The sequence below is a fragment of the Rissa tridactyla genome, chromosome 12, assembly GCF_028500815.1.
Source record: "Rissa tridactyla isolate bRisTri1 chromosome 12, bRisTri1.patW.cur.20221130, whole genome shotgun sequence".
In the NCBI taxonomy this organism is placed as follows: Eukaryota; Metazoa; Chordata; class Aves; order Charadriiformes; family Laridae; genus Rissa; species Rissa tridactyla.
The window spans coordinates 16,479,064-16,493,279 of record NC_071477.1 but is presented as its reverse complement, the minus strand read 5'-3'; the positions used below and the strand labels follow the sequence as shown (position 1 = coordinate 16,493,279).

Below are 14,216 nucleotides of genomic sequence, written 5' to 3'. Positions count from 1 at the left end.
ACCAGCCATTACAAATGATTTGTCCAGTTGGCAACTGCAAAGACAGCGCCCTGCCTGCGGATAGAAACAAAGAGCGAGAAAACAAGAGGAGAGCACAGTCAAAGCACTGCACAAAACATCTCAAGGGCGTTAAGGACGAGAAAGCCCGGAAAGAAAGATTTAAGAACAACTTGCCAAATCGGAGTAAGCTCCCCTGAGGGCCTGTGGTCAACACAGAGAGCGTTTAAAACGAACAGACCAAGACACCAGAGTAATGAAGTGCAGAGCCCTTGAGGAAACAGCACCGAGCAGCAGGCGAGGGCTTCTGACAGCCGATTCCCGTGGTAAGCTCCCGATTACCTGGAAACCCCTCCTCACACACCTTCCTCCCAGAACACGCTGTGCTTTGTGCCACGCCACGTACCATTCTACTGGGAGCCGCCCTTGGATGTCACGGATACCACTGTGACGTTACTTCTGGGGGACACCGGACATCCCCGATGAGAAATAGAGGGCAGTGTCACTGGACCACAAGCTGTGGCTAAATAGCTAAAAGACTATTCACAGGCAAGGTGCTCCCGAGTTTTATTTTGAACCATAAAAGACCAACAAAAGAGCGTTACCGTGTTAGACATGCACACAGACAAATTTCTGAAGGAGTCTTACGGCCGAGAAAGGAACAAATACGTGGTAGGACCAAGAACCCGTGCAGCTCGGAACGAGCACCACCAGCTTTCTCACAGCCCACCTGTGGGAAATGGGGGCTGGGCAATGGGAAGAGGCTGTCACCAGTGAAAATACGTAGGATTTCCAATTATAACAAAACAGAGGACCCAGTTCACGTGGAAGTCTCGTGCTGGCTGTCTTCTTCAAGACCTGGATAACTACTGTCCCGTAACTCTATTTCTTGTTAGCAAACTGTTAACTTTATTTTACATCAGGCTAAACAGAGAGTAAATACAAAAGGCTTTAACAGAATGGGAGGAATAAGATACCTCAGTACGGGGGGTATGAAATGGGAGGAGCTTTGCTGTGTGTCCTTCTCCACAACAGACCATGGCAATAAATCACGGTAAGCAGCATAAACGTCCACCACAGGTTCGAAAGAGTTGTGGTTACGGCCCTGTAACGCAAGCCTGGGAAGAGCAGAACTCAGTTCGCAGCCCGAGTTCAGGCTGTCAACAGCTGCAACGACCAGCCGTGTGAGCTTACGCTCCTCGCTCAGGAGGTACCAAATCGGAGCAGCAAAGGCTTCAAGGGTGAACCACAGACGGTCTCCAAACAGCGTGTCACCTCTAGCCCAGGAGGACAGAAGGGACCAGGGATCTAGAGGTCAGCTGAGTACAGAATGAGGAGATGTTGCCAAAGAGCGAGGGTAAAAAACAAGGTGTCCGAAGTAGCTGTGTGACAATACTCAAACTCTTCCATTAATTCTGGTCTCCTCGCGAAGTTAGGAATCCTCCTGGGTTTTCCACATCTGCTTCTAGAGCAGAAATTGGAGTCAGCTTCTAGGAAGCTTGCAAGGCTGGAGAAAATGTGGAGAAAGAGTTATTTTAAAAAGCTGTTTGTTCCGAAGCGGCCATTTTGCTTAGCCCATCTGCACGCCCTCAGGAAGTTCTACCACTACAGGAGCGCAGTCGTCAGGCTCCGCCTCAAAGTCCCATTTAAATTTCTTCGTTAGGTGAGCCTTGAATTTTTCAGCTTTTTTCCTTAGGGTCCCGTCAACAGCAGCGCTGCACGTGCAGGAAAAAAACACCTAAAAGAACAGAGTAGAGGTCAGTAAGAACTGAGCCACGGCACAAGCTGTGCCTCCCTTTCCTACAAAGATGTCACTAACAGGGCGTAGGAGGAAAAGGTTCAGGTAGGCCATTGGTAAGGGACCTGCCACCCTGGAAACCACTCCAGCTTTGGGGCTACCTAAACAAAGCCTACACGTCTCCTCTCATCCCACCGCCAAGACAGACATCCCGCCTCCGCTCCACTGACTCAGCCTTAGAAATATTTGTATTAAGGTAACAACTTTGTTTCAAGGAGTACACATGTAATTAAAGACCTGCTACAAAATTCTGAAATACTCCAAAGTGTGAGCAAAGAAAAATGTCTGAGCAGAAAGGGGGGGAAAAAAGAAAAAATAAGAAAAAAAAAAAAAAAAGAGAGGACTATCTGTTTTCATTTGCCACATAGCCAACTTTACAGCATGTTTCAAAAAGGCCAACAGGTAATTACACCCGTCTTTTTCATGGTCGGATGGTCCAGGAGAACCCCCAAAGTACTTTTGTAATACGGTATCACCAACACCTTGGGACGCAGCAAAAACTATTTTAATAAAGTGACCATGAAGGTAAGAGAAGAATAGGAGCTCTCCGGAAAAAGTCCAATTATCCCCAGCACAACCATTCCCTTGGCTACAGGGCACTGGAATCTGGACTAACCTCTAAGGCTGGCTCCTCTCCGTCATCCAGACAAACACAAATCTATTAACTTTTCACAAATTCACAGCTTCTGTTAGCACTTTGAGAGTTAAAGCACCTGTCTGCAATTAAACAGGGCATTTAGCCTCAGAGCCCAACTCTCACCAGCCTGCTTCTGCTCCTCTTCTCAACTCATGATCCGGAACTCATCTCCATAGGAAGAAACTTGTATTTCAAAGCCAAACAGAAAAAAAAAAAAAAAAAAAAATCATTGCTTAATGGCAGTGAAGGCAAAGCCCCCTGGGAAAAAAGCAGGCTCTTATTTGGGAGAGATCTACTGACAGCTGGATAAAACACTGACAACGAGCAGCAAAGTTTGCTGCTTTGCTTAGGAAAATTTGCCTTTTCCTTGTTCGTTCTACCAGGAAACTGCCTCTTCATAACAGAACTCCCTTACCCAGCGAGGCTGCTATTAAAAAAAAAAAAAAAAATTTAAAAGATTATACTTCCCACTTCTCCTCAATGAATTGCACATGAAATTAGTTATTTCATCAATATTTTTTTTTCTTTAAACATTGTTACGGCTGCATATGGGGTGGAGGTTATGGTGTACTCTTCTTACCTTAGATCAGACTCCAAAAATAAAGTTGCTGTATTCAAAAGCTGAGCAAAAGCTAACGCACAGATAATACACCCCCACACGCACACCGTTTTGCACTTTTTCCGATCCACCTGCCTACACCCAGTTAAGGTTGTTAATTCTGATGGCTGTGTACATAAAGCGACTGGGTGAGGCAAGTCCCAGAGGTTCCCTGGCATTATTTCAGCATGGAAATCCCACGGGAACAGAGAAACAGAGAACTTTTAGCAAGGAGAGGCTCAGTTCAGCAATAAGGCAAATTTCTTCTTTGTTCCTAGGAATGCAGGGACTCCTGCTAGGGCTCAGCAGTGATCCTGCAGCCCGCGCAGCCACCTAAAGGCATCAGCTTCCACCGCTTCAGTAGAAAACACAGACTGATGAAATCCAAGGGCGGACAAGACCCAGGTATCCAAAAAGGAAAGACAGCCAGCAAGAGAGGGTGCTTCCAAAACTCCCACCGGATGGAGAGAATGGCTGGCTGACACATTCTTTGTACTGTTGTAAACGGACAAGTGCAAAATGTCGATCCGTGAGTTTGCTGCAAATAGAGCTGGGTTTTCCAGTCCCGTAACGGGATGGAAAAAACCCACCAATGAAAATAAAATAACCATTTTAAAAAATTGAGACTTCTACGAATCCAAATTCCAAAAAAGCGAAGAAAGTCACTCGATTAAAGCAAATGCCTCCTGTAACATTTTACCCAGCAAATTAAAAACAAACACCTCCCCTCTCCCCAAATCTAGAGCATGAACTTGGAGTCACAAGTAGAGAAACGCAGCCACGCCTGGAGAAAGGCGAAGGCGCTAGGGCTTTGCATCAAGCACCTGCAACATAACTTACAACTGTTTCTGCTGGGATTAAGTTGCCAGTGCTGAGCTTCAACAGTGTATCTGGTTTTGGCTTTTCTTTTTTCTTTTTTTTCCAAACCAAGTTTTCATTAGCCTGTTTGCTGAGCTGTTAGCGTGGTTACAAGCAGTGGGAGTAACTGGTTTTACTAGTCCCGAATTGCAGATTTACCGATGCCCGTCTCAGCAGAAGCAGTGGTTTCTGCATTTGGGACTAACCATAAATCCCCTCTGGATAAGGACTTGACTACAGAAAATCTTCAGCTTTGCTTAAGGCTAACAGGAATGGAAAAGCTTCTTAAATACTATCGATGCCCGAAGCTCGATAAGGTTTCACGGCAACTTCTCTGCATACTAAGCATAGCATTCAAGATGACCAAAAATCAGCATCAGCAGCCTTTTATGCCAAAGTTTTGGGGTTTTTATTAAAAAAAAAAAAAAAAAAAAAAAAGAATGAATGGCATTTGGGAAAAAAATAAACAAACAAACATCATCTTGCATTTGCTCAGCCTCTCTAACAGCTCATCAGCTTCATGTAACCAAAGGCCTTAAAAATTTTTTAGAAAAAGTATGCTAGCACAGTCCACTCACATCAGATGTGAGCATGGCAATGTAGCGGGCTACTTTAAGCACTATTTCCAAGGAAAACACCATAAAAAACCCACAGTCCCCAGCCTCTGTTGCAGCCATCTTCATTAGCCTTTCCTTTGCTGGCCTCTCTGCATGCAGATTAACTCAATTTTATACTGCATTAGACGCTTCTAGGCATAGCTTGAGATGGTCAAACTCTGAGATAACAAGGAAATGGCATTTCTTTGTAAATAACACAGGGAAAAAGGGAAAGAAAATATGCGCGGGCTTAGATAGGCTCAGTATCTCCCACGCAGCTCAACAGCAGCTTAATTGCTTTTGTAGCTTCGCCCTGAATTTGCTCTGATGCCCCGCGTGCCCTCTCCTCACTCTCATTTTTCAAGAGAGAGCCGCAAACGTACCTGTAAGGTGCTGGTTAAAAAGTTGTCCTGAGAAATAATGTCCACAAAAAAATCAGCTGGGATTTCACCAAGCTGGTGATACAGCACAGAAATGAGATTGATGTAAAGGTCTTGATACTTCCCTATGGCATCTTCAGATCGGCACAGGATGTTCAAGAGTCTTTTCCAGTGCTCAAATGCATCATATACATTCCCGATCAGGAAGCAGACGAAAGCAAACTGCAACTCAGCTGTGCATATTCAGCAAAGGAAAACAAAACAAAACAAAACACACATAAGACTAAAAACACATCCAAGGTACATGTCCTTTCAAAAGCTCCGTATATGATCGCATAAAACTCTGGGTTTGCCTTTTGCACACGCATTCTGCCCTTCCAGAGATTCTGCTAATAGCAATCAATACTCCAAACACTGACTATTTCCTAATGTTCTGCTCTTCAGCTGGAGAAAAGGCAAAGCACAATCGGGCAGGTCCACCTGTAACTGCAATTATCATCTTTGGAGAGTGACTTTACGGGCAATCGGAGTACACAGCCACCTAAGGACTTCCAGGGTCATCTGTGTTCTCAAAATGACACTCAAATAAGAAGTCACACATTGCTGTTATTCTGCAAGCATTCACTCCGCCTGTGCCCGGGTTTCCAGAGCCACACAGGAGTGCAAATGCTACTGCCCTTGAACGCGAGGGCTGTGGGAACACTGGGAGAAGTGAGCAGTACATTAACGGATGTTTTTATCTCGTTGAATTAAGAGCCAGGGTTCATCTCACTGGATGCTTAGCATCAGCTACGATCAGCATCAGAACAATGGCATCACCATTTCCTAAGGTAATTCATTCATTGTATATCCTAGAGTTGTCTTCGACAAAGATTAAATTGTATAATGTTAATATAGAGAAAAATGGAAGATGGTAAAAACAAAGTCTTATTCCAAACCTCAGCAGCCTTGAGGCTCCAGCTCAGCTGGATTCCCGAGCCCGCCCTCCATCCTACCATGGAACAAAACCACACTTCAGGACCTCTACAGATTTGATACTTATTCATATCACAAGTTGCCAAAAAAGGTTGGCAAGTAATTAAGGCGCTGTGAGCGGGAGCCGCAGTCCTCGCTGTGGGTGTCTCCTGCGGGAGGGCTGGCAAACCCCGAACGCTGCCACAGAGAGTCGCCAGCAGCACGCAACAGAGCTGCTGCTGCTCCAGCGAGGGAGGGGACCGGCTACTACCTCGGAAACTGCCTGCTGGGAGACCCCATACCACTGACATGGGAACAAGAACCTGAAAATTGTCTGCTCAGCCCCATTCAATTCTTCCAGGATTCCGTCAGCTCCGTCCTCGGAGGTTCACTTCACAGGCAGAGTGCCAGGCTGGTGCCAGATGACAGGCCCCCTTTGCATGAGGTGCAGCTCATGGCCACCGGCAATTGCTGCTTTTGGCTTAATTTGAGGCAACCTGGGCACCAAACACAGCACCCAGGAGTGAAAGGGGCAAACGTGGCAGGCTGGCAGCTCTGGACACTGAGCACAATGTCCTCGCGCCAGCGCAACTGGAACAGGCCCTGTAACTGCTAAAAACCCCACAAACTTCTGTCTTGTCATTACGAGAGATGCCTCAGGGCACCAGGGAACAGGGCCCACATAACAGGTGCAGGTTTCATCCCAGGGCTCTCACTTTACAGAGAAATTACTTTACTCTTCCAAAGCAGAAGCGGGTCCAGAGGAGGGCAACAAAAATAATCAGAGGGCTGGAGCCCCTCTCCTATGGGGACAGGCTGAGAGAGTTGGGGTTGTTCAGCCTGGAGAAGAGAAGGCTCTGGGGGAGACCTCAGAGCCCCCTCCAGTCCCTAAAGGGGTTCCAGGAGAGCTGGGGAGGGACTCTTGATCAGGGAGTGGAGTGATAGGACGAGGGGGAACGGTTTTAAACTGAATGAGGGGACATTCAGACTAGATGGAAGGAAAAAATTCTTTACAATGAGAGCAGTGAGACACTGGCCCAGGTTGCCCGGAGAGGTGACGGATACCCCATCCCTGGGAAGATTCCAGGTCAGGTCGGATGGGGCTCTGAGCAACCTGCTCTAGTTGAAGTTGTTCCTGCTCACGGCAGGGGGTTGGCCTAGATGGCTTTTAAAGGTCCCTTCCAACGCAAACTATTCTATGACTCTATGAAAGCACTCCAAGACTCTACCCAGTGATAGGTGGTACTCACCGAGCAGATCCAGAGGCTGGCTGGCGTACCGCTGGCTAATCACCTTCTCCAGCGCGTAGCTGAGGTCCATGCTGTGCCTGGTGATCTCCTCCGGCGTAGCACCGTCGGGGTACATCTGCTTCGGCAGCTCAGTGAACCGGATCTCAGTGCCGGCTCTCGGCTTCATCTGGGGCAGCCGCGCCATGCCTTCGGCGTAGCTCCGGCACTCGGCGTCGAAGCGGGGCAGGTGCTGCTCCGCCCGGTCCTGGGTGTGCCGCCCGGCCACCACCGGCAGCACCTCCGAGAAGGCGCAGATCCACCCGCTCTCCGGCTGCAGCTTCTTCACGGCAGCTTCGCTGATGAAGCTGGTGAGGGAGACCCACTTCTTCAGCGTCTCGTAGGGGTAGGGCCCGAGGAAGGGGTCCATCTCCTGCAGGTTCTCCCGGAAGGCCTCGGCCTCCCCCGCGGCCGCCAGCCCCACCGCCTCGCCGGCGGGGTCCCACCGCAGCACCCGCACCTCCCGCCGCTGCAGGCTGAGGAAGCAGCCGGTGCGGGGGCCAGTCTCCCGGCCGCCGCCCGCCCGCCCCGCGCTGCAGTGTAGGAAGTGGAGGCCCGGCGGGATCATCTTGACGCCGCGGAACCGGGGCCCCACGGCCCAGGTGCTGTAGTCGATGCCGAACTCGGTGCCCTCGGGGACGCCCAGCACCACCACGGCGGCGCCCTCGAAGAAGAGCTGCCGGGCCAGCTCGGGCTCCAGCCGCGGGGCCGCCATGGCGGGGCAGGACAGGCCGCGGCCAGCGCCCCGGGCCCGCTCCTCAGCGCCCGGAACCGCTGCGCCCTCCCGGTCCTTCCCGAAAAGCGCCCGGGCGGCACCGCGGTTCCGGGCACGGTCGTTCCGCGCCCCCCCCCCTCATCCTCCCGCTGCTCCCGGGACTCCAGAGGCGGACGTTATTCCCCTTTGCCTTCCCAGGACCATCCATGGCTGCTCCGCTCTGACCCAACGTCCCCCAAAGGCGGTCTCGCTCCCCCAGCCCCAGCCGCCCAGCTGGCAGCCATTCCCCCGGGCACCCCAGTCCTCCCAGCCCGGGACTGAGGGCCCTGCAGCAGGACAGAGGGAGAAGAGCCCTGCGATGGGACAGATGGACCCAGAGCCCCACGGCGGGACAGAGACATGGAGACCCCACAGCGGGACAGATCATAGACTGACAGAATGGTTTGGGTTGGAAGGGACCTTAAAGACCATCCAGTGCCACCCCTCTGCCATGGGCCGGGACACCTCTCACCAGCCCAGGTTGCTCCAAGCCCCGTCCAACCTGGCCTTGAACCCCTCCAGGGATGGGGCAGCCACAGCTTCTCTGGGCAACCTGGGCCAGGGGCTCGCCACCCTCACAGCAAAGAATTTCTTCCTGATACCTCATCTAAATCTCCCTCTTTCAGTTTAAAACCGTTCCCCCTCGTCCCATGGCTCCCCTCCCTGATCCAGAGTCCCTCCCCATCTCTCCTGGAGCCCCTTTAGGGACTGGAAGGGGCTCCAAGGTCTCCCTGGAGCCTTCTCTTCTCCAGGCTGAACCCCCCCAGCTCTCCCAGCCTGTCCTCACAGCAGAGGGGCTCCAGCCCTCCCAGCATCTCCGTGGCCTCCTCTGGCCCTGCTCCAACAGGTCCATGTCCTTCTCAATGCCCTCACAGCACCACGTCCTCCCTCCCCGGATGACAGAGTCAGGCTCCTCAGGGGCAGCTGATGCCTCCTCTCTCTGCCTTTTGAGCATCCTCACAACCTCCTTCGCCGCCCCACGCCTGTGTATGATGGTCAGCAGCTGCCACACACCGCTGCTCCCAGCTCCACCACCGCAGTACCCAACCTGGTGTCATCTTCGCTTTAGACAGGGCCAAGTTTGGTTATGGGTTGTGAAGTATTTCCACGTGCGAGACCCCGGTTGCAAGGTCCCCCCTTCACTTCTCCACCCTCTTGGCAGGAAAGAGTCCACTGAGGCCCCAGGCTGATTTAGCATCAAACACATTTATTTCACTTTTATTGAATACAAGAACAGTGAGCACACACGCATACACCACCGAGCACTGAAAAGGAGTATGACCGAAGGGGGGAGAGGGAGAACAAGGGAAGGAGAGTTAGTGAAGGAACAACAGAGCGTTGCAGTTGGTTGGTAAGGTGCTTCTAAAATAAAAATAAATATTATTATTATTATTATTATTATTGTTACTGTTATTACTCATGCAATCGCAGGCCAGGTTTGGAATGAATTTGTGGGATCAGGTAAAAACAGGCACTCGTGTCTCCCACCCCTTTCAACAGAAAGGCCCCTGGAAGGAACCACGCAGTGATCAGCTATCTGAAACGCAGCACGGTGATGGGCAGGCTGGGGGAGCTGAGCCCGCGGCGGCATCGGTTGTTGCTGAGCAGCAGAAGCCCACACCCTGCCAGGCGAAGAAGCAGTGAGCTTTTTTCTTTTCTTTTTTCTTTTCTTTTTTCTTTTCTTTTCTTTTTTTTTTTTTTTTTAAATTTATTTTAAGTTTCTAAAACACTGCCACCCATTAAACACGCTGCGGAAGCCAGGGACTGGATCTGCTCACTCCAAACGTAACTCGTTTCAGTCCAAGCGCACATCAAGTCTAACTGTGTAAGGCCACTAATTTTAACGGTAACCTTCGATTTCCTACCTGTACACAATGTCAAAAGCAAGTAGCTAGTTTCACAGTAGCCTCTGGTGGGTTGTAAAGGTGCCGGAGCCAGGTGGGCTCCTCTGGGTAGGGAACGCGCAGTGTGCCGATGAACACCAGCACCACAAGTCCCCCCGCCAGCCCGCCTCTCCCTCCGTAAGTGCCACTGCTGATCACAGCTGGTTTGGGTGTATTGAAAAAAGAAAAGAGAGAAAAGGAGCCTCTTTGCAACCGCCTTAACTCTTTTTTGGTTGGGAATCTGGTCTCTAAAGGTAGCTGAAGGCGCTCGGGTGGAAGCTGGGGAGACCCTTGGGACCTGGCAGCGCTGGGGCCAGCCAGCAGCTCCGTCCGCTTCCCAAGCAGCCTGTGCTCCTGCCTGGAGCAGAAACCTCTCTGCCAGAAGGAGAACAGACTTCACGGGGACATACTAGCAAGCATCTGGTGAACCGCGGCTGCCAGGGATCAGGGTCTCTCCTGGGACAGAAGAGGCGGCAAGCGGGGTCTGGCCACAACATCCCCGCGGTGCAGGCTCTCCTGCTCCCTGTCCTCCTCCGAGCCACTGCAGGACCTGGCAAAACGCACCTATTGCTGGGCACGGTCTGTGTGAGGGGTGGGAGACTAAAGGCAAAATGGTGCAGAATCGTGGGCCCTTCTGTTTCCGCAGGAGCTAGAGACGATTCCGAGAAGGAAACCCGTTTATTTCCTTTCCTTTCTGATTTTGGTTCCAAGTCTACCCTAACTGCCTGGTTCACAGTGTACGAGGCCCTGGGCTTGGCCCATGATCCCCTTCCAAAGGCAGCCGGAGAAGAAGCCTGTGGCTAAAGGCCGAGCTGGGATGAGCTGGGGGAAGGCAGCTCCACTGACATCTCCTCGACACGCCCCTTCTTACGCAGAGGACCTGGGCTCTCATCCAGCCTGGGATGCTGGGGACGCTCTGCAGTGATGGAGACAGCACTGCCTCTCCGCTGCCCGCCCCCAAGGAAGGTCAGGGGAAGGACTGCCATCGCCTTGCCACTGCTGTCACCAGCCCGCAGCGCCTCGGGCAGCCCTTGCCATCAAACCCCAGGCAGCGGGGGAGGCAGGGCAGAAACAACCCCTCCGCCTTCGACCCTACTACAAAAGCTCAAGTAACTTCATTACTGGGATCCAGAAACAAAGCAAAACCACCCCAACCACCGGCACGGCTCAGTGGGCCGGAGAGGAGCAATGAACGCAGTCCTGCGGCTGCCACCTTGCTCCCATCTGGCTCCCGTGGCTCTGGGTGGGGGCCGGGGAGACCATCCTGCCTACAGCTGCCAGAGCCACAGCCTCAAACTCCTTCCCTGCCCCTCCAAGTCACCACTGCCCCTCCAAATCCAACCACCATCCCCTGCAGATCAGCCCGCGGGGACATCTCCCGTCTCTTGCCCTCTTCCCTTCCCCCCCCCTCCGCGGAACAGCAGCGGCTGAAACCTTCCCCGTTCTCTTCTTGCAGGACCGAGAGTCCCACGAATGATCTAAGAGTCTCCAAATACACCAACCACAGTCAATCAAAGAGTTAATAATTTAAAAATGTCGCCATCATATTTACCAGCACTGTTGAATTATTTCAGTATTGTTCCCTCCCTCCCCCCTCGTTATATATAATAATATACATAACTTAAATGCACATCCATGTGAAACCCCTACAGGCTGCTTTTTTATAAATGAGAAACCATATACATATCATTTGCTTTGTCTGAAATGAAACCCATTCTTAAATACCTTCAGAGAACAAGAGGTTGGACAAGTGCACAGAGAAGAAGGCAAGGAACGGAAGGGGAAGAGTTAACATAACCCCAAAAGATGCAAAAGAACCAGCATGAAATGAGGAGAAGGGCGAAACGACACTTGCAAATCAGAAAATAACTCTAAGGTAACAAATTCAATGTTTTTCTCTCTTCTTTCCAGAGGTGGGGAATGGTTTTGCTTCTGCTTGTGGGTTTTTTTTGTCTCAGTTTGCTTATTTCTTGCTTTGTTGCAAAGCAGTTTTCCTTTCCATTCAGTGTGCAACAAATGAACTCATGATTGTGTATCCTTTAATGTAACATGCAAGATGGTGGCTTATTGTATTGTTAACAATATTATTGTTATTATTACGATGTTTTAAATCTTATCTTATCACCAATCCAGTAAATTCTTCAATTTATCTGCAGAGGGTTGGCTTTGTTTGTTGGTGGTGTTGTTTGCCATTCATTTCCAGCATATAGCAGCAGTGCAAGGATGCATTTTGTTTCCTGTTTTTTTTTTTTTTATATATATATATATATATGTATGTATGTATATATATATATAATATATTTGCTATTCCTTTTTTAAAAATTTTTGTCTCTCGCCATGAACATTGCAGCCGGGATGTCTATGTCTTGCTGACAAACCCAGCATGAAGGCTCCTTCTCCGCTGTTCTCCGGGTTTGAATACAGATGCCGACTTCCATGAACATGTTGGTCAAGATTCCTGTATAAGGCAGATGGAAACGACCGGTCATGGCGGCGCGGGGGCGGGAGGAGGGGAGGCTGATCTCTTTGGCTATAAAAGGGCTCCTCTTTGTACGAGGGCACTGGAGAGTAAATTTGCAAACGCTTGGGGCCGCAGTTGGCACTTAATTACCAGGATTTCTGGTGACTAGCAGGAATTCTCAGTTCCTGCTGTATGTTGGTGTACGGGGGCGATAATGGTGGGTCACTGCTCCCTTACTTTAAGCCATTCAGTTCAAGCCGGGTGGCTCCCTAAGTGACCGCAGAAGAGTCTGGGCTCGCTTGTTTGTACCCTGCCGTAGGAGGTAAGGTTAGCCAGATGCAAGAGCCTCTTCTGACCTTCCAAACTGCAACGGAGCTGGTCGCTTTTCCAAGCGTAAAAGCCGACAAATCAAAATCTTCACACGATAAAGAAACACAAACCTCCCGTTGCCAAAGAGGCCTCTCGAAATGCGCGGGCAGCCTGGCTGCTGACACAGCGCCTCGTACATTTTCCAGCAGTGAAGCTGCCTTCGGAAGCTACCCCTCTCCATTCCACCACGATCCTCTACCCTACACACGGGTCTGCTGGGCTGTGCCACCGCCCGAGCCCCGCAGCGACCCGGCTGAGGGGGCAGCACTGGGGTCGGAGTGGGGGGCTAAAAGCGGGGCAGGGCTCCTCAAGCCAGCTTTGCCCTCAGGAAAAATGTCTTTGGGGCATCTGTGGGGAGGTGCAAACCTTGTTGTGCCGCTGCCCGCACCTGCGTGTGTATAAAAGGACAACCTGGGCATCTGAAGGGGACTAAAGAAACCTCTTTTTTCTTTTGCAAACACTGCTCTGATCCTTTGGACTGGCTTTGCAGAACCTGTAGCCAAGTTTCTCAGCCCATCCACAAAACTGGTATCACCTCTTTCCCTCGCCGACCCAGGGGGACAAGCGGGTCCTTTCTTCTTTACATGCAAATGACTCTGAGCCCTCTGCTGAGCAGGACAGCAAGGTGACATCTGCAGAATTGCTTTGGGTGGCATGGTGCTGGCTTTCTAACCACAACCAGGTGGCCATCACACTGGCCGAGAGCTGCCACTCTTAGTGCTGAGGAGCAGCAACCTGGAGCTGGTGGGGATCAGAGACACTTGCCCAGTTACAGCCACCCCTTCACAGCAGCTACAGATCACACCTGGCAACTTCTCCACCTACCTGAGGTTTCTTGTCCCTTTCCTCTGGAGAAGGTTCTGTTTCTCTGTATACCACAGCTTTGGTTACCAGCATGTCGGGATGCTGTAGTTTTGCCTCTTTGATTGCTAAAGCCAACGCCTAGAAACCAGAAGGATGAAAGCATTTCTCGTCACTCATAGGGAAGCTTAGGAAGAGTGGGCTTGATGAATGGACAGTAAGGTGGATAGATAACTGGTTGAAAGACAGAGCTCAGAGGGTCGTGATTAGGGGCACAGGGTCTAGTTGGAGGTCAGTGAGGAGTGGTGTTCCCCAGGGGTCAGTACTGGGTCCAGTCCTCTTCAGTAAATATACTGAAGAGTATATCAATATACATCAATGACCTGGACGAGGGGATAGAGTGCGCCCTCAGCAAGTTCGCCGATGACACAAAGCTGGGGGGGGTGGCTGACACACCGGCAGGCTGTGTCGCCATCCAGAGAGACCTGGACAGGCTGGAGAGTTGGGCAGAGAGAAACCTTATGAAATTCAACAAGGGCAAGTGCAGGGTGCTGCACCTGGGGAGGAATAACCCCCTGCACCAGGACAGGTTGGGGCTGACCTGCTGGAGAGCAGCTCGGTGCAAAGAGACCTGGGAGTCCTGGGGAACAACAGGATGACCATGAGCCGGCAATGTGCCCTTGTGGCCAAGAAGGCCAATGGCATCCTGGGGGTGCATCGAGAAGAGTGTGGCCAGCAGGTGGGGGGAGGTCATCCTCCCCCTCTGCTCTGCCCTGGGGAGGCCGCACCTGGAGTGCTGGGTCCAGTTCTGGGCTCCCCGGGTCAAGAGGGACAGGGAACTGCT

At 51.1% G+C, this 14,216-nt stretch overlaps 2 protein-coding genes across 14 annotated transcripts in view; both read right to left on the bottom strand.

Annotated features, from left to right (window-relative positions):
* Window positions 1–539: 539 nt before the first annotated feature.
* AAR2 (AAR2 splicing factor) lies at window positions 540–7,886 on the bottom strand. 3 transcript variants are annotated; one of them, XM_054218553.1, is made up of 4 exons: window positions 7,069–7,886; window positions 4,868–5,097; window positions 2,556–2,615; window positions 1,627–1,735 (listed from the first exon to the last, which is right to left on the bottom strand). In XM_054218553.1, the coding sequence occupies exons 1-3, from the start codon at window positions 7,817–7,819 to the stop codon at window positions 2,583–2,585; spliced, it is 1,014 nt and encodes a 337-aa protein (XP_054074528.1). In that variant the 5' UTR covers window positions 7,820–7,886; the 3' UTR covers window positions 1,627–1,735; window positions 2,556–2,582. The 3 variants fall into 3 exon arrangements, with proteins under 3 accessions (XP_054074527.1, XP_054074528.1, XP_054074529.1); XM_054218552.1 differs by lacking the exon at window positions 2,556–2,615 and having other exon boundaries at window positions 540–1,735; XM_054218554.1 differs by lacking the exons at window positions 1,627–1,735; window positions 2,556–2,615 and adding an exon at window positions 2,625–4,272.
* A 1,177-nt stretch (window positions 7,887–9,063) lies between these two features.
* Window positions 9,064–14,216, bottom strand: part of EPB41L1 (erythrocyte membrane protein band 4.1 like 1) — a 71,842-nt gene continuing 66,689 nt past the window's right edge. For all 11 annotated transcript variants that reach the window (XM_054218707.1, XM_054218706.1, XM_054218711.1 and 8 more), the window contains 2 exons: window positions 13,397–13,513; window positions 9,064–12,199 (listed from right to left, as the gene is read on the bottom strand). In XM_054218707.1, the coding sequence (XP_054074682.1) occupies window positions 12,191–12,199; window positions 13,397–13,513 (126 nt within the window). In that variant the 3' untranslated portion in view covers window positions 9,064–12,190. The remainder of the gene's footprint in view (window positions 12,200–13,396; window positions 13,514–14,216) is intronic.